Here is a 24793-nt window from a genome sequence, read left to right as displayed (position 1 = left end):
CGAGCGATGAGGGGAGCGAGCCCGCCCCAAATCAAACGCGGAGCACCGGGCCCGGCCCCGGGGGAGCCCCAGCGGCACAGCCTGAGCGATGAGGGGAGCGAGCCCGCCCCAAATCAAACGCGGAGCACCGGGCCCGGCCCCGGGGGAGCCCCAGCGGCACAGCCCGAGCGATGAGGGGAGCGAGCCCGCCCCAAATCAAACGCGGAGCGCCGGGCCCAGCCCAGGGGGAGCCCCAGCGGCACAGCCCGAGCGATGAGGGGAGCGAGCCCGCCCCAAATCAAACGCGGAGCGCCGGGCCCGGCCCCGGGGGAGCCCCAGCGGCACAGCCTGAGCGATGAGGGGAGCGAGCCCGCCCCAAATCAAATGCGGAGCACCGGACCGGGCCGGGCCCGGGGGAGCCCCAGCGGCACAGTCCGAGCGATGAGGGGAGCGAGCCCGCCCCAAATCAAACGCGGAGCGCCGGCCCGGCCCGGCCCAGCCTGGCCCCAGGCTCCTCCCCGCGCGCACCGCCGGTGACGTCACGCAGCGCCGTTCTAGACCGTTCCAGCCCCGTGACGTCACGCGCGGCGTCATTCCAGAAGATTCGGCCGGGGCTCCTATAAAGGCCGCGGAAGAGGCGGGGCCGCGGAGATCGCTGAGCGGGTGGCGGCAGCGGCGCTGGTTTGTGCGGCGGAGCGGCCGCAGGGGTGAGCGCGGGCCCTCGGCGGGGCGGGATAAGGCGGGGGTAGCCCGAGGGTAACCCGGGGGTAACATGCCGCGTCCTCCCACAGGCACCCATCATGGTGAAGGAGACGGAGTACTACGACATCTTGCAGGTGAAGCCTAATGCCTCCTCCGAGGAGATCAAGCGCGCCTACCGCAAGCTGGCGCTGAAGTACCACCCCGACAAGAACCCCAGCGAGGGCGAGCGGGTACGCGGGGTCAGGGCTGGGCCGAGGCCTGTGGGCCACCGCGGGCAGGCCCTGGCCGGCCCTCCGGCGGGCTGGGCCGGGCCGAGCCGAGCTGGGCTCGCCGCACGTGCCGCCGTCCTGCGGAGCGGGCCGCGCTGCAGGGAGAGCCGGAGGCTGGCGCAGGGCCGCCCGCAGGAGCACCGCGGGTCCCCACGGGCAGGCCGCTGTTCCATCCGGCGTGCGCTCAGTCCTAGCGCAGGTCCTGCTTTGCCCTTCCTGGAGCTCAGTGCCGGTACGCGAAGGCTCCCCTGCTTCCCGGTCTCTGCTCAGATCTGTGAGCCTGGCAGCAGGCCTTACGAGCCAGCCGTGGCAAAGGGGATGCAGCACTTTTTTTTTTTTTTGGATGCGGCGCATACTAGTTTCCCCGTAGTTACGCTGGAAGATCGTCCTTAGAGGTGCTGGTTACAACAGGCAAAGCTGGAAGGATTTCTAGTGTGCCTGTGGCCACGGTGCTGTCAGACGTTGGAAAGGCTGGTAGTGGATCCAGCTGCCAGCACTGTTGTGCTGGATGGATTTGTGCTCCTGAACAGGATGGTTTTACCTCACAGAGTAATGTTAATGCAGATGTCCAAGGTAACTATACCTGGGAAATCACTGGGCTGTACGTGGGTGGACTGCTTACAAGAGAACTATTTTACATGCTATCAGCACGGACACGCTCAGCTGTCTGGGTTGACTTGGATGATAAATGAGCACCACAGTTAAAGATTTAGGAAAAATATGAATGATGGGATTGTTTATCTAAAAGCTGGTCTACTAATACATTAATATAGTAATAGAAGGTCCATACCTACCTTACATTAGTCTCTAGAATACTAATTTACAGATCTCCAACAGTAGCCTATTCAAAGGCAACCTTTTCTGCTCTTATTTTTTTAGTCAACCTTTTTTGCTTTTATTTCGGGCCTGCTTTTTTTGCTTCCACCACTTTACATGGCCATGAGTAAATGAAACTTAAAATTGAAGTGGTCATTCCAGTAACAGTAAAATAATGGAAACTTTTCAGAGCTATTTAAGAAAATTCTTTAATTGTTTTGATTTGTATCTAAGTCCTTGTGTTTGTGATGAGTAAGCAACACCAGTGCCTTGTCACATCAATCTCTGCTGTAGCTGGATGTACCAGTTCAGCAGGCATGGAGGATCCCTGTGTAGCTCTAGGCTGACTAGCTCTGCTGTGGCCATGAGCAGTTGGGCACCTGCAGGATTTTAGGGATAGTACCATATTTCTTTCTAAATGGACTTGTTAGAGTTTATAATGGTTGCTGTGACTACTACAATCAGCAAAATGTAGTTGGTATATATTTGTAAGATGGATGTGACTGAATTAAGCCCACTTAAAACATGGGAGGAGGGGGGAGAGGGAAGAAAGGGGTGGTGACAAAAGTGTACTATTATAGTCTGCTACCCAGGGAGTTCCCTTTTGGAAACAAATGCTACAAGAGGGTGTTGCAGTGGCTTGATCTGTAGATGGAGTTGTATATGAGAGGGCTACTTTTCCTCTTGGTCATAGTTGTTCAGAGCTTCTTTTTTCTTTTTAGTTTAAGCTTATATCCCAGGCATATGAAGTTCTGTCGGACCCAAAGAAAAGGGACCTCTATGACCAGGGTGGGGAGCAGGCTATTAAAGAAGGAGGCCTGAGTGGCGGCAGCTTCTCTTCACCCATGGACATCTTTGACATGTTCTTTGGTGGTGGAGGCCGAATGAATAGAGAGAGAAGAGGTACACAGTTCTAAACAAGTTCTAGAAACTCTAACCATGCACTTAAGCATAAAACACCTGTGCTATGGTACTGCTGTTCTGCTGAGTGCACATAGTGTGGATATTACTTGTTGCAACAATAGAATGAGTAAACTATGATTTTTCTAGTTACTCTAGCATTATGAGTCTAATAAAGTAGATAACATGGCTTAGCCATAGCCATCTTTCTGCTAAGTTCTATTTATTTTTTGTTGAAGGGGGAATGGGTAGTCTGTAGGGGAGGGGGAAACATCAGTAAGTCAGCAGTTGATTTAGACTTGTTTAAGTTACCTTTTATCCAAATCTGTGCCTCACTTGCTCATAAGCTTTTGGGCAACTTGCTTCAAAGGACACCATCAACTTAAACTTCAGTAATTTTAAATCCCATTAAAATATTTGGGAGAAATGACATGAAACTGAGTAGAGTGTGCTGCCAAAAGCATGATACAATTTTTGTCTTTTCCATGCCCAATGCCTGTTAAAAGAGCAAGTAGTAACTTGCTGTAAAATCACTGAAGTTATGCTATGAAGTGGCATGGAAATTCAGAGGCAGGCATAAATAGCAACTTCTAAATTGACAGATCTGAAGCTGGTAGTGTCCTTGCATCTTGCTGTTTCAGTTAAGCTTATAAAATTAGGAGTAAGAGCAGGGATAGGGTGGCTTTAATGATGCTTTGCTTAATTACAGCTCAACTTTTATGTTCAGAAATAAATGGGTGGAGCTTAGTGGAAGCTGATGGAATTGCACATGCTTTTAAGGGGGCTGAGTTGTGTTCAAAGTTTGGAATGAACTCTGCATTTCTTCAATGAGACTGTGCATGAACAAAAAGCTTTTGTCTTCACAAAAGTTGAACAAGTATTAATATTTCCCTTTTGTTTTTCTAAAGGCAAAAATGTGGTGCACCAGTTAGGTGTATCTCTTGAAGATCTATATAATGGCATTACAAGGAAACTGGCACTGCAAAAGAATGTTATTTGTGCAAAGTGTGAAGGTAAAAAAACAAGTAGTGGTTGCAGAACCCTCTTTGAGTTGTTGGTGTGGATTGTCTGAGGCTGAGAAAAAAGACTGAAGGCTTTCTTACTTTTCTGTGTCTTCATTCTTTGCCTGATCCCTGAAAGTCTGCCAGGGTATTTAATTCTTACTTAGGCTTATCCGAAAGTAAGTCTCTCAATGACAGTGTTACAAAGTGATTGTTCTAATTGCAAACTAAAACTGTTGAGTTGCAATTAGGGGGAACCTAAATTAACGTGATCTTCACCCAGAACTTGGATCTAAATGTTTATTCCGTAAAACTTCTTTAATTTAGTGGGTGGAAGACTAGTCTTGTGTTATGCTACTAATTTTAGTTATTAAGTACTCCCTAGACTGGTCCTCTTTTGATGTAAATTTTAATAAGTCTTTATATCTTAGTACTCTGTTAAATATTTTGTAAGCAGATTCTTTTCCAAGTATTAATGGAATGTTTATGTTTTGAATTTGGGATGCTGACAGTGCCTTGGAAACCAGGAGTTACTGGTGGGTGGGGCAGAGGCTAATACAATAAGCAGTATAAACATTTTATTTGTAGAAACCACCAGCTTGTTGGGTATGTTTGTGATGGCAGCTAAATTCCATTACTGAACTACTCTTAAGTTACCCTAAGTATGCTCTTAAAGTCAGTGAGTTCCGGCCTGACTACTCTTAATTTTTTGAGACTAATTTAACTCTTTTGTCAAAGGTTATGGCGGAAAGAGAGGGGCAGTAGAAAAATGTCCTGTGTGTAAAGGAAGAGGGATGCAAGTTATAGTTCAGCAGATTGGACCTGGCATGGTGCAGCAAATCCAGACTGTGTGCCCAGAATGCAAAGGCCAAGGTGAAAGAATAAATCCAAAAGACAGATGTGACAACTGCAATGGCTGTAAGGTTGTAAGAGAGAAAAAGATCATAGAAGTTCATGTTGATAAAGGTAAGAACTGCATATTTGTACTGGTTCCCAAATAATAGTCAATACTAGTCTATAGTTCTGCAGAGAATAAATGGGTTTCTTTTCTTCAGGTATGAAAGATGGTCAGAAGATAGTATTTCATGGAGAAGGCGACCAGGAGCCTGATTTGGAGCCTGGTGATGTTATAATTGTCCTTGATCAAAAGGATCACAGTGTCTTTCAGAGACGAGGGCATGACTTAATCACAAAAATGAGAATTCAACTCTCAGAGGCCTTATGTGGTTTCAGAAAGACAATTGAAACTCTGGACAACAGAGTTCTTGTCATATCTACTAGGCCAGGTAGGTCGTTAAGAGTTCTAATACTATGTAAACTGCTTGTTTGTTTAATTGTACCTGGACTGGACTTTTTGGGGAAGATTGTTCTACTTGTTTTGGGGTTTTTTTTCCTAACCAGATGAATGCAACAGGTTCATGAGGCAGTTGCTCAGTTTAGTTGGTTCTTTGTTGTCGTTACTCTTTCTTGAATTGAAACATTCAATTATACCTAAAGCTGTCAAATACTTCATAAACCTCAGCTCCAGTTGGTGGATAGCTTAGAGGAAAGAATCTTAATTCTACTAAATTATCTGTTCATTCAGCCAAGAAAAGCTGATTTCTCTTATAGCAGGGGAAATAGTCTAAATGGCCTTAGTTGTGAACAGCTTGGGTTTAGGTCTTGTGAATTGGTTACAATCTCCCTGAGGTGCTGTGAGAACACAGTGTACAGCCCTGCCTTGTGTGGCTGTGAAATGCTGTCCCATCACAGCAGCTCACTTACAGCTCTTGCCTCCATAGGTGAAGTGATAAAACATGGTGACCTAAAGTGTGTCTACAACGAAGGGATGCCTGTCTACAAATCTCCAATGGACAAAGGCAGCCTGATCATACAGTTTTTGGTAAGCTGTATGCTTTTCTGTAGCCAATATACTCATCTTTGCACATGAATAAATACTAATTTTACAAAACATTTAAAATTGTAGGTCCAGTTTCCAGAGCACTACTGGCTCCCAAGGGAGAAACTGCCTCTGCTGGAGGCTCTGCTTCCTTCACGAGAAGATGTTATGGTTACAGATGAGATGGATCAGGTAGACCTTGAAGATTTTGATCCCAATGAGCAAACCTACCGTAACAGTGCAGGAGAAGCATATGAAGAAGATGAGGAGGGTCCAAGAACAGGCGTACAATGTCAGGCATCTTAAAGCAAGGTGGAGCAGATGTCATCTAAGATGTAAATTTTCACAATGAAAACTGCATGGCTGTAATAGCCACTGCTTGTGAGTTTTGTGTTCAGCAAATTGAGTTGCTGCGCTGTCAGTATCACCTTTTTGTAACTAATTTATATTGTGTTCTCGTAGTCTTTCTATATAAAGCAAATGTCATACAGCTGAGAACCAACTGAGTTGGTATGCATTTTCCTTGCTGTGAAGGTTCTCAATTTATTCACCTGTGCTATTTCTATAAGACTTTGGCAATATTGATAGAGGCTAAGTGGAGTGTCTTATGTAAATACTTTCATACTGGAAGATTAATTTCATAGAATAAAACATAGCAGAATAACTTCTAATAAATAGTACTTCACCTTTTCTTGTGCTTCTCTTGTACTTGCTAAGCCATTCTGGACCCCCCTTTATTTAAACAAGTTCTTCTAAACTCAGACTCCTGTCATCTAGTCTAGATTATTTGTGTTAGCTGCACCACTCACACCTGCCTCATTTTGTATTTCGGAACCATTTTGTGCATGCCCTCCTCTCTGCCTCGTAGCCCCCTCTTCCTGTGTTTGTGGGTTTACAGTAGCATTCCTTCACCTGCTTATGTGTGCGTGACCTAAGGTTACAAGCTGTCCTCTAATGTGTTGCATACAAACAAATACTTGCAAATAAAAGTTTGACCTTTCAGAAGCTCAAGCTTTGTATTTCAGCCTTCCCTAGAAAGGGTTTTTACTTCCTCCTAGGCATTGTATACTTGTGCCTTAACTAAAATGAATAAACCAAAACCACCTGCACTGCGTATACTGCTGCTCTTTTGTAAGGTATGTGATACCACAGAACAGCAATCCTATTAAAGCTTTTTTCCATTTTACCTATTTGCTGGCAGTGTTTGTATTAAGTCAGGGTTAGAAACAAGTGCTCCCCTTTAGTGAAATTAAACCATGATGAATGATCTATATCCATGTACCACACAATTGCTGAAACAGGTGTTCAGCTTAAGTGATCCTCTTGCACTCACTAGTCTAGCATCAGGACTAGCTCTGCTGTCCTTTCCCATGTCTGTAATACAGCCTCAGTCATTTCCTTCTGCTAAAATAGCTGCTGTAACACTTAGCCCATGCTTTCCAGCTCTGGTCTATTTATGTTTAATGGCAGGAGTGATTAACTGAGCAGTTACTTCACCCATGACTATCTATTTCCAAAAATACTTTTTTCCCAAGAATTAGACACAAGGACTTGGAGCTGTAGCTTTTATTTTAAAAAAGTAAGTTTTTTCTCTCATGCTAAGCAAAATCAAAATTAGATCTGGTTTTGCAGATCAGTATGAATGCTTTTATCATACCAAAAAAATTACATAGGACAGTAGCAGTCCCTTGAAACTACTACAAGACATTTACTGAAGTATCTAAGTCAAGACATTTAAACTGGACAGTCATAAATATGAATTTCTTGGTCATCACCAACAGACACAATTTTGGACCCACTTCCATTGTATTTCACTCCCCAAACCTGTAAATAAGACATAGGCAAGTTTATCCAGAGAGGACAAAGAAAAGAGAATCTTTGTGGCAGTAATATTTATTACAGGCAGTAGAGGAAAGATTATTAAAAAGTCACCTGATTAGAACTGGTGTAGTTCTGGCTTCTGCTTCACCAGCAACTAAGGCTGCCGAAGCAGTGCCCTCTAGGAGCCTGACGAGCTCCTACAGCCACTCCCACTGACTGACTTACACTAGCCAGAGTCAGGCTGAAAAGTGCTTGCCCCAGTTTGCATAAATAACCCAAGCATTTTCACTCTTGCCCATCCTGCAGTCCCTTCTGAAAATAGTATTTTACAGTGCAGGAAAGGAAGAGAGGAAGGATTTTTCATGCAGACTGAGATATCATGACAGACTGAAGAATGACTGGGTTTATCCTTGAGCTTTTTCAGAGAAAACTTAGAAAAGTTCAGGTCAGTCCTCTGATCTAAGACATTACACAAGCTCTTACTTGACACCCACCTCCATCAGAATGACATCAGGAAGGGTGAAGGCTACCCAGCACATTAATGTGAAATGCAGAATGGGTGTGTTGACAACAGTATGTTCTGGGCAATCTTGTACACTGTTTTGCATTAGTACCCAAACCCAGCACTCCCTGTTTGCCACAGACTGAGATCAAACCCAACAGCTAAACAACAGGGGAAATCAAGTCCCACTTGGTACTTCAATATTAAACCCCCATAACTATAGGTAACTGAAAAGAAGGTTACCAGCAAAAAAGTAGTACTATGGAGGAAAATATTCAAATAAAGTCTGGAAGAATATCCTTTGTTTCTTGCTCAGTGGTTCATTAAAATATAACATTGTCCAAATGTTAGGTGATAAACAGAATAAAGAGTAAATGGGTAGAAACCTAACTCCTTCCCTCACAGGTACCTATCACTGAACAATAAATTAAAAACCCACAGTATTACAGACACTGAAGGAAGAAAAACACCCAAGTTCCCAGGCTGCTTTCAAGCATCTGTTTAAGTAATTCCATCCTTTTAAATAAGTATTTCCACCCTTACACATGCACATGCTGTGTTAGTCACAGAAATAAGTAAAACTAGAGACAAAGGTAACAGAGTCTGGTGAGACTTGGGCCACTCAGGATTGCCATTATTTGGGCCTGAAAAAATGTTAATTACTTGGAAGAGATCAGCACATGCACCTGGGAGTACTAGTTCAATATTAAGTGCTAAATAACCACAACTTCTAAACTTTCATTATAGCAGGCTGAAGTTGCACTACTGCAAGCCTGGAGCTGCAGCACCAAGGTGAAGCTCAAACATGCACAACTACACAAGCTCTCGTGGGAATGTGGTGACTCAAGGTAATAGCAGCCATACCTGATCTTGATGGTCAAAAAAAGTATGGACACAGGTCCTCGTTCCAGCATCCCAAACCTTCACACTTTTATCAGATGAACTAAAAGAAAAATAATACTGATTATTATTTAAATTAATACATTAACTGAAGTTTAATGCAAACATTAAAGGGTCTCATATGGGAGACATAAGAAACCCTCTTTCGCCTATCAAATACAGGGATGAAGTGGCAAAGGACTGCATCTTCTGCCAGGTTTCATCACCTTTAAAATAAATTTATAGTTCCAACATCTGCAATGTGAAATGAAGACTCCCATTTTGGCCAACAAATTCTCTGAGGTAAGCTCTTTGGATAAGGAAATTCCTGTTACATATACTTGGGCCCCCAGCTGCCTCAACTGTTTTAAGAATTAATACTAAATTCAAATAGATTAAGGTACTACTAGTTTAGGTTGTAATTCTTTATTCAACAGCAAGTTTTCAGCTATTTAGAATCAAACTGCCATTCTCTTAGGTTGTGTTTTTCACTTGTCAGGAACTACACAGCAATGGTATGACTTCCTCTGTAAAATGTTCTCACTACAGCTGATATCACATTACAGATTGGCTCGAGCCTTTAAATTTTATGTTACTTCATTACAGATCCCACTGCAATTTGTACACACGTCTTCTTTTTTTTTTTTCAGTAATCATAAACAATTAAAAATCCTCAATACCTGGAAACGAAATGGGTATCATCAGGACAAAATGCTACATTTAAAACCCAGGATCCATGACCACTTAATGTGCCAGCCAAATTTGCATGTTGCCTGTGGAAAGAACACATTAACATTTGCTTTGTGAATTCCAGGGAAAAAGCAACAGGAATATATTCTGGCTAGTGCAATCAAGAATGGATCAATGGAAGGTGACTTCTGGACATTTGTTCATCCAAGCTGAACTGGTGTTACAGCAGATTTTATGAAAACTATTTGAAACAAAGTCATTTCATTTCAAATAGTTAACATAAAAAGAAGTCACTAAGAAGATAGACTGGAAGACAAAAAGCAATGCAGGTTTAGGGGGTGAAGCCACTGAAGGTAATGGCCACTGAAACAGGGCCATTTCCTCCCCAGCGTCTTCCAAGGTATTGCAAGATGGAACAGAAATAGGTCATAAATATAATTTCCTGTGTACAGAACACATGTTTAGGAAGAGTGAATGCAAGCTCACAGGACAGATACATAGAAGAATTTGCTTACTGCCTACAGGCAAATATGAGGAAAGTAATTTGTTTTCAATTCTCAGCTTTCTTCTACCTCTACACTTTCAGAAACCATCTAAGGATGTAGTATTTTATTATTTAAGATTATTTATTACACAAAAAGACACCAAAAGCTGAAAGGAATTCTGGAGAGCCGAGGGTTTGCTCTAGGTTTCACAGGATCAGCCTCTGTAAGCAGTTGCTGTCCTGCAGGGCAGGCAGTCCCCACTCACACGTCGTAGATTTTGATGTAGCCGTCGTCGGAGGCAGTGACGAGTAGCTGGGAGTCAGGGGAGAAGGTCAGCGAGCGGATGGGCATGGCGTGGCCTGCAGGCACAGGGACACAGAGCAGGGCTGGCACTCCCTCACTGACACCAGCGCTCAGCCAGCTCTGCCTCAACAGCGCTGCCTGCTCAGAGAGCAGCCTCTGAAGCCCCTTTCTCTCTAGAGGCTTCTTCCCACAACAGAAAATGGAAACAGACAGCAATTCTCAGCTGTGAATGTTAAGGCAGCAACACAGACTGTCTAGTTTCTTTCAGCTGTGGATCTCTATTAGAAATGATGTAATATTTTACAGTATGATTGCATATTTAAGTGGTTGGGGTTTTGGTTACAATTGGGCAGAAACTGCATGAACATTAAAAGCCCATTTATCTGTTAGAAAAAAATGCATGTATTCTAGAACATAAAATGTTCAGTTAGTTTTAGACCTGCAAAAAATTGCTTTCGAACAAATAATGCAAGAAAAAGAAAAACCATATGCAGGGCAGCACACATTTGTCTTGGCTTCATTCCCTTGTACGTTTCTGCAATACAAAGAGCTCCAATTTAAGAATCTAGTTAAGCATTACTGACTGTATCTTTTAAAAAAGGCATTTATGATGCAAGCCTGAGTTTACAGTTTGCCTCTAATTTACATGGTTTAGGTTAGAGCACTAAATTACTAAATATTGTCTAATGGACAAATACGTCAACTCACTTTTGCCATGGTTGTTGTGGGTTATTCTGACTTGCATTATATCCTTTACTTTTGTCAGAAATGAGGTCAGATTTAGGTACTGCAAATAACCAAACCATACCTTCTAGCGTATGCAGAAGTTTTCCAGTCGCAATATCAAAAATATTAATAATGCCATCTATTGCTCCACTGGCCAAGTATTTTCCATCTGGACTCTGTAATAAAACACAAAAAGTGTGATTCAACATCTGTGTGTATTTATGCTGTGTAAGCCCTGACATTCCCTTGGCAACTTTTCACAAATGTATGCAAGATACCTGGGCTCCAAAAATCCTGAAGACTATAAACAAGATCCAAATATATTTTCCAGATGTGCAGGGGGGAAATGTCACACAATTTGTATTTGGAACTATGGCTATCACCTAGTGTTATTGTAGAGTTAAACTGATAGATGGAAAGAAAAATACCTATTCACAGCATATTACAGCAATAGCAATTTCTCCCAAGGAATTATCAGTTGTGCTTCTTACATATGCAATGCTAAGGATGAACTTTCCTCTGGTGTCCAGAGAATATTCTTTCTTTCCAGTTTCAACACCGAAAATATTTACTTTCCCCACGTGACTTCCTGTTGCAAGGTACTGGGAATCAGGTGAAAAAGCCAGGGACCAAGCATCAACTGTATTAAAAAATAAAAAACAGTTAGCTGGATCCTGTTCCTGGTTCTTATTCAAGTGTCAGTTCTGTATGCATCTGTTTAGATGTAACCCCTAAGAGTGTACAAGCTCATCAAGTTACCATTTCTATGTAATTAATGGAGCGTACTTTGAGCCATTTACTTACATTTAGTAAAACATTACATTTCTGGTAAGACCCTGACCTTATGAGACCCTCGTGTAACAATAAATTTAGACTTTAAGACTGCATCAGTTAAGTCAAAATTCTTACTTTTTTCCTGGTACCAAAAGATTGAAACTACTGAAAAAATGAACCCTAGTACGTAGCAAAGCACAGAAGATGCAGGAGAAATGCAGATATACAAATGTAACACAGATAACATTCCTGCAACTGAATGAAAAACCCATCATTTTTCACAGCAGTGCAATGTATTTATCTGGCACAATGTAATTCACCAGGTTTTTTTTTCTAAAAATTTAATACTAAACTGCCTAAAACACTGCAAGATTGTTCTTAAATTTGTGACTTCCAGTGGACTCATGAAATACTTGGAAAAAGACCTTAGGCTGAATTCCAGCTTGGAGAACACCAGCATTGTTACCATTGATAGCTGGTTTGACTTGCTTGCTCAGGACTGGACACGCTGGGTAAAAAAGAATCATGTGCATGGCTCAAATCCACTGCAGTGTCATGAAGAACGTTCAGAACTCCTTTGTAAATTCATCTGAATAAGCATTTGAATGATATCTTCCAAACATCCCTTTACCAATACACGTGTAAGAGCAACCTGGTTTCCATTCTGCTTTATGCATACAGCAAAAAGCCAACTATGTGTACCTGAGAAGTAGTAGTAGTGTGTAAAAATAAATATAAAATTGTCTGATGCTGCTTTGTGTTGAGTTCATAAACCTTTCAGACTTCTGCAATGATAGGAAAGATGAAACCCCCAAAGACCTTAATCCCCTCGTGTACCCCAATCCCCCAGTACTTGCCAGGCAGTCACACTGTTCCCCTGCAGAGCCAGCTCAGCACTGGGTCTTACCAGGACCAGCATCTATGGACTTGATCTGCTTGCCAGTCTCCAAGTCCCAGAGGCGAATGTGGGCGTCCAGGGAGCTGGATGCTGCAATGGCACCCGTGTGGCTGATGTCCACAGACACCACCCCCAGCTGGTGGCCCTCCAGAGTCCACTGCAGATCCAGCTTTTCATCATTCCTTCCGTGCAGGGGAAAGAAAAGCCCAGTTGGGAACAGCTGGAGGTGCTGACCATCCCCACCTCACACAAAGCAAACGATCCACATTCCTCCCTTGGTTCAACACCAGGCAATCCAGTCCTCCCACGAAATGTGAAGGGCTACACACAAACTCTCTGTACTCAAAGAGCTGACAAACCAATAATTTACCACATTCCAGCCAAGCAGGCATGTCATGCTGAGTCTGGAAGCCATCCCACCACAAAATGTCGTCACACACCAGTCTGTGGGTGCTCAGGGCTGACCTGTGAGCTCAGCACCACGAGTGACATCTTCAGAGTCACCCAGCCCAGCTAAACCCATCACCTAAGTGAAGCACATCCTGCACACTGCTCTGCCCAAGAGACAATAACCTCTTGCAAAAGCACACTTCCACAAGGATTATCAGGATCTTTCTTTCAATAGAAAAGGAAGATGCAATTTCCTCTTTCTTGCTATTCCCATTATTTCTTTCACAATACACATCTCCAAATGCACTGTCTCATCAAAAGATGCATTTCTCATTGTTTGGTTTAGAAGTACATTAAGTATTCTCTGACATGCATTTTCAAAAGGATTCTCATTCTTTTGAAATGAAAGCACACCAGAATGCCACCACTCCAAGAGAAAGCACACACCAATGGAGATGAACTTGCTCAAAGAAGCAGCTGTGTGTGCCATTGTTCTAACATCCCTGCAGATTATGGAGATTCAAGGCTGCTCCACACTGACTGCTCTAAGGCCTGACACAGATCAATATGGAGCACTTACCACTTCCAGACCTTTACCAGATCATCCAAAGAGCCGGAGATCACTGTTTCAGAACCATCATTTTTATTTTTGCCCCAGGCAACTGACCAAATAGCATCATCGTGAGCTAAGAGAATATAAGCACATTAATTAAAAAACAAGTGTTTTCTTTTGACAGAAGACCACAGCCGGTTTTGGCAATGCTGAAGTGGCCAGCTGCAGTGCTGGCAATAGACACTGCCCTGCTCCTCAGGTTATTGAGTGCTCCGAGAGCCGTGGCACTGACTTCTTTGTTCCAAAATACGTAATGTGTTGTGTGACCAGCGTGACTGCTGAAAAAGCAGCACAGCTACCTCTGAATTACTCAGATTTATGCCTAATATAAACATAACCAGGTCTCCTCACACGGATACCTGCCATTATCCACTTTACATCATCCCAGAACACCAACCTTGCTCAACACCCGTTAGCGTTTGCTCACCTTGCTCTTGCTTGAAGAGAATGCCGTACTAGAAAGAAAAAATAATTAATATTACACATGAGCAGCCTATACACATACATACACACACCTCAAGGCAGCAATCAGCTTAGCTAACGCTGTATTTTTAATTACCTGTGTGGTCATGTCTGTGCGAAAACAGCCCGCCGGGAGCGCGCCGAGAGCAGCCGCACACAGCTCCCGCCGCCGTCGCGCCCTGATGACCTCAGGTACCACCGAGAGCGCCGCGCCCCTGCGCCCTGCGGCTCTGCCGCCGCCCTGTGGCCGGGAGGAGCAGGCGCACACGTCCCGACCCTCAGCGCCCTCGGGGGCAGCGGGACCGAGCCCCGGCCCCGGCCCCGCGGTTTGCATCTTCATCACCGCCTCTCGCTCATCCCCGCCCGCTCACCCACAGCACAGCCCGGCGCCACCGCTGTCGGAAGCCCTCAGGTGTTCGTGTGTGGCACCGGTGCCGGCGGTGCTGCGATGGCAGCGAGGTGTGAGCTGTGGCCCACGCCGGGGACTGAGGGGCGCGTTCAGGTCCACCGGCCCATCCCTCCCTGGCAAGGGCCAGCATCAGGGGGACAATGGTTAATCACCGGCCATTAACAGTAATTGAAGAGCTCCTCCTTAGCACAGAAACTAGCTTACAGCAACTGGTCTGACTTGTTTTAAACTCTGCAACCTAAAAAAAAATATAACTTTCTATTCATAACAGCCCATCCATGTGGGAAGCTCCTGAGGAAGGCTGGGCTGGCTGCCCTTGTCTGAGGTGTGGAGGAGGCGAGGGGCAGGCTGAGCACAGCGCTGACCGACCCCGAGCTCCTTGGGCTGCAGCGCTGTCCATGGCTCTCACCATGGCACAGAAGGCTTCAACTTCACAGAATCAGAGTCATTGAGGTTGGAAGGGACCTGTGAGATGGTCAAATCCAGCCTAAGTCTTGACCACCTTGTCAACTAGGCCAGAGCACAAAGTGCCACACATGATCATTTCTTGAACACCTCAGGGATGGTGACTCCACCACCTCCCTGAGCAGCTCATTCCAATGCCTGACCACCATTTCTGTGAAGAAGTTCTTCCTGATGTCCATCCTGAACCTCCTTTGACACAACTGGTGGCTGTTTCCTCTGGTCATGTCATTTGTTTCCTGGAAGAAGAGCCTGATCCCCACCTATCTACACCCTTCTGTCAGGGAGTTACAGAGAGCAGAAAGCTTCCCCCAGCCTCCTCCAGGCTGAGCCCCCACAGGGCTCTCAACGATCCCTTGGGCTCCAGAAAGGAAGTTTCCCTGCTAATCATCTGTGTCTGATCAAAAAAAAGGTATGACTTTTCTTTTGGAAGCTGAAGTTTCTCAAGTTGCTGTCTCTGCTTGAGTTAGAAGTGCAAAAAATGTCAGAATTAAAGTTCAGGAGAATTAATCAGATTCCCTGAGGCTTAAAACTAAAGACAAAGGATCAGTGGTCTTTCACAGCTCTTAAGCAGTTTTCATATGTACACAAAGCTCTTTGAGATCAATAGAACTTGTCTGAGTAAGCAGAGTAACAACCAAAACAGGAATTCTGAATGTGTCTTAACACAGTTCTGCAGTCAAGAATGAAAATCTGGGTAAAACTCTTACACATAATTACAGACTTTTACATATAATTACAGAATCCTTAGTTCTCTGATTAGGTTGAGCTTTGAGAAGATTTTAAGGCATACAGCTTTAATGTCTTGAATTTCAGAAATCCTCATTTTTTCATTTGTAATGACACAATGGTAAACATTCTCCAAAAGTAAAAGAAGTTATTCTATTTCTTGCCAGGGTTCTTCTAAGAATTCTTCCATTTAAATATGCACTTAAAATGTATTGCTTCCACCTTATGTTCAAATAATCAAGCTTGGTCTTGCAGTTCTGTATAGAGTACTGCAGGACTGTAAAATAATCTTTGACAGACAAAGTGTTTCTAATCCCTCCAGAGGTTTCAAAGTTCTCTCTGTGCACTGGTATTTACTCTGTACAGTGAACACCTTAGGCCTTCATGGGAAAAGATTGTTCCTGTTCTTCTGTGAGAGGGCAGAGTGAGATTGTGGGTTATTTCCTACATCACTTATGACACAAATCTGTATTTGATAGAGTGGAAGCTGATTAGATGCTGCTTTGGTGCATCAAGAGGATAATCTGAAGCAAAGTGTGCCACATGTTTGATTTACAGATAAATTGCCTCTGTGGAATAGTAACTGAGAGCAGGTTTCTGGATGTCTGTCCTTGTTGTGGAGCACTGTGTCAGTATGGGTACTTCAGCCCTAATCACAACAGTGCCTTGGGGGTGCCTCTGGGCTCAAATGACAGCTTTTAAAACAGTGTTACAGGGAAGTGACCTGACATATTAAAAACCATTATTATCACCCTGATATTGTGCTTACACACAGAAGTGAATTAGGTCATGACTTTGGATGCCACGTAAACATTGCCAAAGGCACTTCCCAGCCCCAAGTTCAGTTGCAGAGAACACGTTGAGAGCAAGACAATTTAAAAACACAGGCAGAGTGCCATTGTGGCCTGGTACTACAGTCTCAGTTCAGATCAGTGTTCACAGTTCAACACCAGCCTCACACACAAGACAAATGCCAAGTAAGCCTTGATTCATTAAGGTCTTGAAGACACATGAACTTCCATAAATCAGGAAGGCTAGATAATTAACTGGGAGCACCATCCCTGCAGGTACATGAGCACTGCAGCATTCAAGTACCAGACATATCAGCTTCTCTCCCTGCTCCACACGAAATAATTCATTTGCTAGTGAGTTTGGGGAAGATGAGAATGGTATTTAAGTTATGTGGTGGTGTTTTCCAAAGTGGGTAGTACAAGGAATATGCATTTTTGTGGTTACTAATGTAGGCCATGTCAGTTTAGAAAACTGACTGTGTATTACAACTGTGCCTGCAGAGAGCTGCATTCAATTCCAGGCTCCTTTCAGAACTAATCCATCAGTTTCGGGTTTATTTTTCCATCTTAGGGTTCAGTGTAGGATTGGTCACCCACAGGTACTGCAGGAACAAAGGGCGACTTGTGACAGAGCATAAAGCTTGTGTGCAGATTTTTATATTTTATATATACATATATGCTTATGTATATGTATATGTATACCATCTTCCTGTTGTGGGGCAGCAGCAGCAAGAGCATCTCCATCCTCTTTCCAGGAGGCTGGCATTCACAGTCAAACATTAATCATTTCACATCTTTCTGTGTCCAGAGAGTCTGAACAGTTGTGGCAAGAGCAAAAAATCCTCAGCTTCTGTTGCTTACTATGTCTCTAGGAAATCATTAAGGGACTGTGTTCCTGGGAGTGAATTGGAATAGCATTTGCACTGTTTGCTCATTCATTTCCAATCTCTGACTGTTCCACCAAGTTACTCAGAGTATCTACAGCTTTTCGTGTAGCATGTGTTGGTATTGTAGTGCATTAGCATTGGGACAGTTGATGCAAAAGACAAGAGCCACAGAAAACTGAGTCTTAATGCAGTCTTTAGTTCCACTTTTGAAACAAGTCCAGTTCCTTGCATGCAGATTTTATGAATTTTCAGCTTTTGTTGGTTTTCCTCTGCTCACTTATTTCTTTGTTTTAGCTTTTTGTCAGCTGCTGTCCCCTTGCTTTCCTTTTTGTGCGACTTCAAATATTTTTTCACTGATAGGTTTCTCTTTGATGGTCCCAAGCAGCTGAATTGGGATCTGGGGTCAAGTATAAACTTTCCTGAAGTTTTAAGAGATTCAAACAAAAGTTTTCCTTTAGAAAAGCTCCTGTCTTATTTCCAAAAACATCAATTGTAAGGGCACTGCATGTTGCAAGTGGTGGCACCAAACCCAGCCATCACAACTTATAGGATATAGAGTTGGAACAACAGTCACAACTGTAGTCCAAGGGCTGGCCAAAACAGGGAAATGATATAATGTAAAAGCTCTTCAAGAATCTGAAACCAAGCCCAAATATTAATGACATTCTTGCCCTATGAGTTAAGGAAGGATCATTATCCCATTTCACAGATGGGTGAAATCTGAAGCAAGGTGACGAATTTAGTCAGTGGTAGATTGAGGAATGGAACCAGTTTCTCAGCCTCCTTGTATGTGCTCTAGCTCAGTGTGTATCTACACACTGACATTGCTTTAAATACTAAATTGTTTTGCTAACAAGAAAGGAAGGATTTTAATGTATTTATTCAATAAGCAAGGAAAAGTAATTGGGACAAACAAAAATGGAAAGGAAAATCAAAACTGCCAGAGACTCAGCCTAACGGGAATGAAAAGTAGTACTTAGCACTTGCAGGAACAAATCATTCTCTGGCTGGCACTGTGCAGTGCCAGCCCAAGGTGTCCTGGTGGGCTTCTGGTCAGGGGAAAGCTTAGCCTGGAGACTACTTTCCTTCAGAATGGATCAGTTTCCTTTGGAGTGGATAAGGTGGACAGCGAGAATGGAGTGAATGAGCAGCTGCTTTTAGGAAGAAAAAAAGAAAATAAAACAGTTAATTAAATAAATATGTCCTAAAAACTAGACTCTCTTCTCCATGGAAGGAACCTCATCCCAACTGTCATCTGCAGAGAAGCCAGAATGGTCAGATGTAATTACAGGCCTTTTAACCTCCTGCTTATGGCATGTATAGGTTAAAGAGAACCTTTCAGACTACAGTTTTGAAAGGAATAATGAAATAAGAAAAAAAAAAAAAAAGAAGAGCAAAAGTCACTGTTCTTCATGAGAGATTTTCTAACAAAAAATCGGTCTGTGATTGATGATAACTAACCCAGTTGTTAATTCTACCCATCTTCTTTTTCTCCCGGTGAAAAGACTTCAGTTCTTCATTCATTTATTTACTTTATCAGAATTATTATATTTTATTCTTTATTTTATTCTCTCACACAGCTTTCTTTTTTTAAGGAGCAAGAGGTGGATCAGAGAGAGTTTCTCAGACCTTAACATGAGCCTGAAATGTTGGATATATAGAATATATAGTTGCATATAGAATGCAACTACGATACAAGAAACATCTGGTGTTCATTTGTTAGGATTGAAATAAGGCCCTTTAAAACATCGTGCATGTAGTTGGGACTGACTTACAGAAGGCACAAAGTTTCAACCCGTATGTCAAGTCTAGCAGTAAAACTTTTTTCCCCCAGGATGATGAATTTCACATGTTTTACCAAAATTAATGTATGTCCCTTGGTATTGTGGCTTCAGGTGTATATGACAGCTGGGAATGACCTGATGATCTTATCCACCAAAACTGAACCATTTGAGCTCTAGGAAAACACTTTTGGCTGTCAATTAATAATCGGTTGTTTAGTTGTGAGCTCCTAAGTACTGATCACATAATCTAAGGCTCTCTTCTAAGCCTGGCTGTCTCCTTTTTACTTTGGTATCCATGCATAATGTGTGATAAAGGCTCTTCTGTGCCATCCTCAGCCAAGTGCTGTTCAGCCCCCAAGTGCCAGTGAACGTCTGCAGCCACTGCCTGTGTGAAGTGAGGTGCTGCTTCCACAAAGCAGGAGGAGGAAGGCATGGAGGGATGCTCTGCGCTTCTCTACCCAGAATGCTGGCTCTACCTGCATCTGGGTCACTTGGGCTTATGATGAGTGGTAGTAAAGAAGACAAGAGAAAGCGCCTTTTTTTTCTTTCTTTCTTTTTTTTTCCTGATCCATACAGATAAAGGCTTGAATAGGCTGATGAACTGGGAGACAGAGAGCAGGGAAGGGTTTTCCTTCACCTGCTGCGTAACATTCTCTGCCTGACCAAACTATTTACATTTCGCTAAGGATGAAATGAATGCACCATGGATCCAGTGTCTGGATATGTTATTTGCTCCACTGTAAAATGTTATTAGCTTTATTCTTCTTAGAGACTCTCTAAATTGATAATCCACTTAGCTGCTAAAATTGGCTTTTAGACAATTTTTTTTGCTGGAGTGGGGATCCAGAAACTGGTCTGGCAGTGTGGCACCTTTGTAACATCAAGAGTCTTTTTTATATGATAAACTTTTACAGAATCAAATATAGAGGACACAACTCTGGCTTTTTAGAATAATTAGTAAGAAAAACCAGGAAGAAAACCCTTCATTCATTGGCAGTAGATGCTCAGAATGTTCATAATAATTAGCTCAAATACTCTCAGACTTTTAGTTGTGTTTACTAATTATTTGTTCCTATGTATTTTGGTGTCACCATTTGGAATATATTTGCATAAATAGGTACTTAGATCTTTAGTGCTTGGTGTCCATTTGCATGGGTTGCTGGCAGATGGACTGTATGGATACACTTGGCTCAACCAGACAATTACTTTGCCACTTATCTTCATGTCACTGCCCTGCTTTGTTATTGCAGCCTTCAATGCCCCTTCTGTCTTCATCAACACTGTCTCATTCATGCTGTTTGCTTTGATGACTTTGCTGGGCAACCTCTTTCGTGTCCTTGTCTCCTTGTGAGAGAGGCTTTTTCTTCTTCAGTTTGCCCGTCCAGCTCACAAACCCCTGTGAATCAAATTGATGGTATTAACCTTACACAGAGGAGTGGTGCTGCAGGATAAATGCCAGTGCTCTGCAAGCTCTGGCTCCCCTGGAAGTCAGAGGGAGGAGGACTAAGTATGGCACATCATAAAGCACTATGTTCAGCTACCTCTGGATGAGATGCTTGACTCAAACCATACAAGTTGGTTAAATCACTGTGTTGTTGCTGGCTGTGAAAGCCCATTTTACAGTGGTGATTCAACATTCTACTCCTGCACAGCAAGACCATGTGTTCATGTCTCATGGATTTTACTGGGTCCTGAACACATGTTCAAGTCTCTACTGAATCGGTTCCATAAATACTTCATATAAAATGCTAGACACTTTTGTGAGTTCCCATCATAAGTACTTCATTCACATTTGACATTGTATCAGTGATGGGTGTTTCATATAATGAAAAGAATTTCAGACGTGTAATGAGGTGATTCTTTGACTGCTTTGGTTCACCTATGTTTAGTGATGTGTTACTGACATTAGCAGAAACATGGCAGGAGGAAATAAGAGATTTTGTATGTAAGGTAATTGTCTTCTGGGTTTCAAGCTTTCTAAGTCAGACATAGAACCAAAAAAAAAAAGAGAGGAAAACCAATTTGTGATTTCCATGAACTTCAGATCAATTGCGTGACTGGAGGATTGTTGCTGAGATCACATAACACTGTACTGGAATTTGCATGCTGTGATACCAGGAAATCTTCAATTCTTTGTGTTTTCTGGGGCAAGAAAACCTTCCCTTTTACACTTTTGATATTTGAGTTAATTTATGAAGTGGCACCTGGAACCCTGTGCTCTTTGATTTTTCAGGTTTGGTGGTTTGCAAATGCTGTCTAAAATGCAAGTGTCCCTTTCAAACTGAAGTTGCCAGTTCTCAAAAACCATGTTGGGAAACTGCTGAGGAAAGGTTTGCTTGCAGAGCTTGATGCGTTGAAAATACTGAGAGTGCACTTTTCCCTGTGGTGTCTTGGCCCTTGAGGGTAGACTCAGAGATACGAAGGGTGAGGAACCCCTAAATGTGTTCATCATATGACGTTTGACAAGTGCTGGTGAAGTGGCTTTTTCGGTGCACAGGAGTCAGTGCTTTCTGTGTCAGCTGAAAGAGAACAATGAGTTTAAGCAGCTGCACTGAGCTCTGTTTGCATCTGTGACCCACTTAGCTACAGCTCTTGGTGCTGCCTAATGGAGGGAAGTCATGCACATCTCAGTAATGACACCTAGGCCAGAGCTAATCCTGCATGAAAACAATTACACGCTGACCCCTAAACTTCTGAGGTCAGGAAGGGAGTGATCTTTTAGGCCCTTGCAAGGCACCACCAGATTCCGTGAAGTGCAGTCAGTAGCTCTCATTTATTAGTCTTAGTGTGTTGTTTAAAGGCAGAGATTGAGCAGGTTATTGTTTGAAGTGCTACATAGGAATTACTGTGATATTTTGAATTTGAGTGCCACCATTGGATGTTCCTGTGACATGCAATGATCTCAGTAGGAGGGTATGGCACTTGTGCAAGCCCCCAATTGGCAGTTTACCAGCAAAAGCTCTATCATAGGGATTTGAACACCAAGCAAGGTGGTAGTAAAAATATGTGAGTGTTGGCCAGCACAGCATTGACTAGTCTCGTGCAAACAGACAACACAAACACAGTCTTAGAAAAGAGAGAACTAGAGTAGAGAACTAGAGTTTTGGCCCAGAGAAGGGACAGCAGTGGTCCTGTCCGGACTGACATTATAAACAGGGATTTTATGAGAGTGCTCAGAAAGTGAAGGGGTTTGTCTGGCTCTTTCGCACTGCCAAAGTGGGTACACACAAATGTGCTCAAGTCCTGATCCAGCAGAGTATTTCAGCATACACTAAGTGTTTTAGCATTGAAATACAAATATTTGGAATCATGATGTTTAAGTATTTTGCTGGTTCTCAGTCTTAATTACAGAATATGAAGGTAATAAAAGCCTTCTCCCATCTCCTCGGTGAAGATTGTCTCAGTGAAGGTTGTTGCACAAGTCATGAAGAATTTGTTTTATTTGTTATTTCCTGAGATGGGGTTGCTCCTAGTAGGGTCTCCATACATTTTGATAAAAGATGTGTGTGCTAGGGGGCCCTCTCTGAGAAGAGTCATTTTTCAATGTAAAAGGTGCTCTATCAAACATCAGAAGAGAAAATGGAAAATTCAGCTTCACAGCTGGTGGTCTAAATATTGGCACATGATCCTCTGCAGCAGTTTTAGATTTTGAAAAGCAGCTTTTCCAGCACATGTTTAGAATTGGAATAATTTACAATGTGAAGAAAAAAAAATTACAGGTTTCTAGTGTAAGTATGAAGGAGCAGTCATCTCTTGTTTCCATATACTGCTTCCTGTGCCAGGTTTTGTTTTCTGAGAAACCAAGCAAGGCTCAGGAAAAGGCCTCATCTGGGAGAGAAATGCACAGAAGCTAAAGGACACTCAGTAATGTGAGCTGGACTCTGATCCCCTTTGGAGCCCTGAGCCCTGCATAGCCAGGATCTACTCATCCTCCTGAGCCCCTGAGTGGCAGAGTAGTAAACCTGGCTGGCTGTTTGTCCCCAGTGCAATGGCAGCTGTTGGCCAGTGATGCTGCATTGTGTATTCATCTCTTCTGAGCAAATCACAGCAAAAACATTCTCTTTTCCAGAGACGGGAAGTTCTTGGGTTTATTACATGTGGTAATAAAAATATATTATAGTAACTACTGATAAGGTGCTGATTTAAAGACATGCAGACAGTATGTCATGGTCTCAGTGGACAGTGTTACCCTAGAGAGATTGAACAAAAGCAAAAGTGTTTTCAATTGCCTTGAGTAATGATCATCTTGAATTTGAGAGCTAGATTTCTGCCAAATGCAAGTGGGCAAATCCAGTTTTTAACAGTGAGCTTGCCTTTGAGGATTTACATTGTCTAGCTTCTTCAAGAAAATATCAGCTTGCTAAGTAAACACAATCCCCTTTGCTTTCCATGCCTGCATTGCTGTCTGCACAAATTCATTTTGTTATTGCTAGTCTGTTGGGTTTTTTGGTTTTTTTTTTCTCTTTGTATGAATTGGGTCACTTTCCAGTCTCCCTGCATTAGAGCATTGTAACAGAATCCAATGTGACAGTTCCCCAAATGTTTCAATGTTTTCAAGAGGGAGGTGTGAGGCAGCAAAGGAAGGCTCTGCCCTTGAAGGAATTTAATCTATTGGAAAACACAGTCTCGAGTCCTTCCGGGTTTTTCATTGACTGACTTTTCAGCAAAGTGCTGAAAACTTAATTGGACTATGCTTTGATTGGTAAAGAGATCTGGGAGGCAGTGCATAAGCAGAGGGAAAAACGAGCAGGGAGAGCTGAGATACGCAGCCAAGTTACTGTGGAAAAGACCATCCTGGCAGGCTGATCTGAACTTTCTCAGACTTCTACATCGTGCAAGAAGAAAGGAAACAGCCCCTGGCTACTTCTTCTTTCTTTACCTGCTTCACTGTGGTGAAATCCAGCTAGTGCAAGCCATGTAAACCTCTTTGCTGAGGCAAGAGGAGACAAACTGGGCAGTATGGGCCGGTACTGGGCTCCAGAGAACCAGAACTTTGCCACATTTATTGGTGGAGAGGAAGGTTGGAGGGAAAGGTGGAGGGAGTGCTCTCTGCTACCCATGATATTGCTGCTTATTGCTCCATGAACTGATGGTGCTGCATATATGGTGGCTGGGGAATGTGTTTACCCTTTTCCAGAGTTTCCTTCATCCCCCTCTACTCTTCCAGGTAATTACTTACAAAAGGTGAGAAATCCCTGTGTTTCCTAGAGGATCCTGCCCTAATGCAATCCAATCAAGACAACAAAATTTTTTTAAAATTTTTTTTTAATATCATGCTAAATTCCTCATGTGAGCAACTATAACCTTTCCTTTCCAGAGTGGCTATATTTTGTTTTCATCTCTGATGAAATTAATCTCCATGTCCTGTGTTCTGAAACATTATTTGTATACTGAATTCTGATCAGAAGTGTTTTATCCCATCATTGCAGTGCATTCAAGGCAAAAACACATACTCAGAAAAATTATTGCCATAGGCATAGTATTTGTGGTTTATAATAAATAGTACTGATATTCTCGTGAAAAATTGTTATAATTTAAAGCATTGATATGGGAGGTCCAGAAACGTGGAACTGGCATCCTTTTGTATCCTATGTGAGGCTGTATTTGATAAAGGATTCATGTGGAGTGTAAATAAAGTCTGC

At 42.9% G+C, this 24793-nt stretch overlaps 2 protein-coding genes and 1 long non-coding RNA gene across 5 annotated transcripts; 2 read left to right on the top strand and 1 right to left on the bottom strand.

Annotated features, from left to right (window-relative positions):
• The first annotated feature begins 532 nt into the window (after window positions 1–532).
• DNAJA4 (DnaJ heat shock protein family (Hsp40) member A4) lies at window positions 533–6662 on the top strand. Of its 3 annotated transcripts, XM_039731681.1 has the most exons (8): window positions 533–686; window positions 771–911; window positions 2489–2669; window positions 3575–3679; window positions 4406–4633; window positions 4723–4953; window positions 5449–5549; window positions 5634–6662. In XM_039731681.1, exons 2-8 carry the CDS (start codon window positions 780–782, stop codon window positions 5850–5852), a joined length of 1197 nt encoding a protein of 398 aa, XP_039587615.1. In that variant the 5' UTR covers window positions 533–686; window positions 771–779; the 3' UTR covers window positions 5853–6662. The 3 variants fall into 3 exon arrangements, with proteins under 3 accessions (XP_039587615.1, XP_039587631.1, XP_039587622.1); XM_039731688.1 differs by lacking the exons at window positions 533–686; window positions 771–911 and adding an exon at window positions 1032–1523; XM_039731697.1 differs by lacking the exons at window positions 533–686; window positions 2489–2669 and having other exon boundaries at window positions 781–911.
• Window positions 6663–7097: 435 nt separating this feature from the next.
• Window positions 7098–14274, bottom strand: WDR61 (WD repeat domain 61). The gene is made up of 10 exons (XM_039731711.1): window positions 14187–14274; window positions 14055–14082; window positions 13595–13700; window positions 12634–12806; window positions 11444–11592; window positions 11035–11128; window positions 10189–10282; window positions 9429–9521; window positions 8734–8812; window positions 7098–7370 (listed from the first exon to the last, which is right to left on the bottom strand). Exons 1-10 carry the CDS (start codon window positions 14196–14198, stop codon window positions 7281–7283), a joined length of 918 nt encoding a protein of 305 aa, XP_039587645.1. The 5' UTR covers window positions 14199–14274; the 3' UTR covers window positions 7098–7280.
• Window positions 8615–9532, top strand: LOC120512909. The gene is made up of 3 exons (XR_005630157.1): window positions 8615–8717; window positions 8932–9051; window positions 9399–9532. It is a non-coding gene; the product is annotated as an uncharacterized LOC120512909 (long non-coding RNA).
• Window positions 14275–24793: the final 10519 nt, after the last annotated feature.

The sequence above is a fragment of the Passer montanus genome, unplaced genomic scaffold (assembly GCF_014805655.1).
Source record: "Passer montanus isolate IOZ18808 unplaced genomic scaffold, ASM1480565v1 scaffold111, whole genome shotgun sequence".
Lineage (NCBI taxonomy): Eukaryota > Metazoa > Chordata > Aves > Passeriformes > Passeridae > Passer > Passer montanus.
Note: the sequence above shows the minus strand (reverse complement) of the source record. Positions and strands in the feature narration are given on the sequence as shown.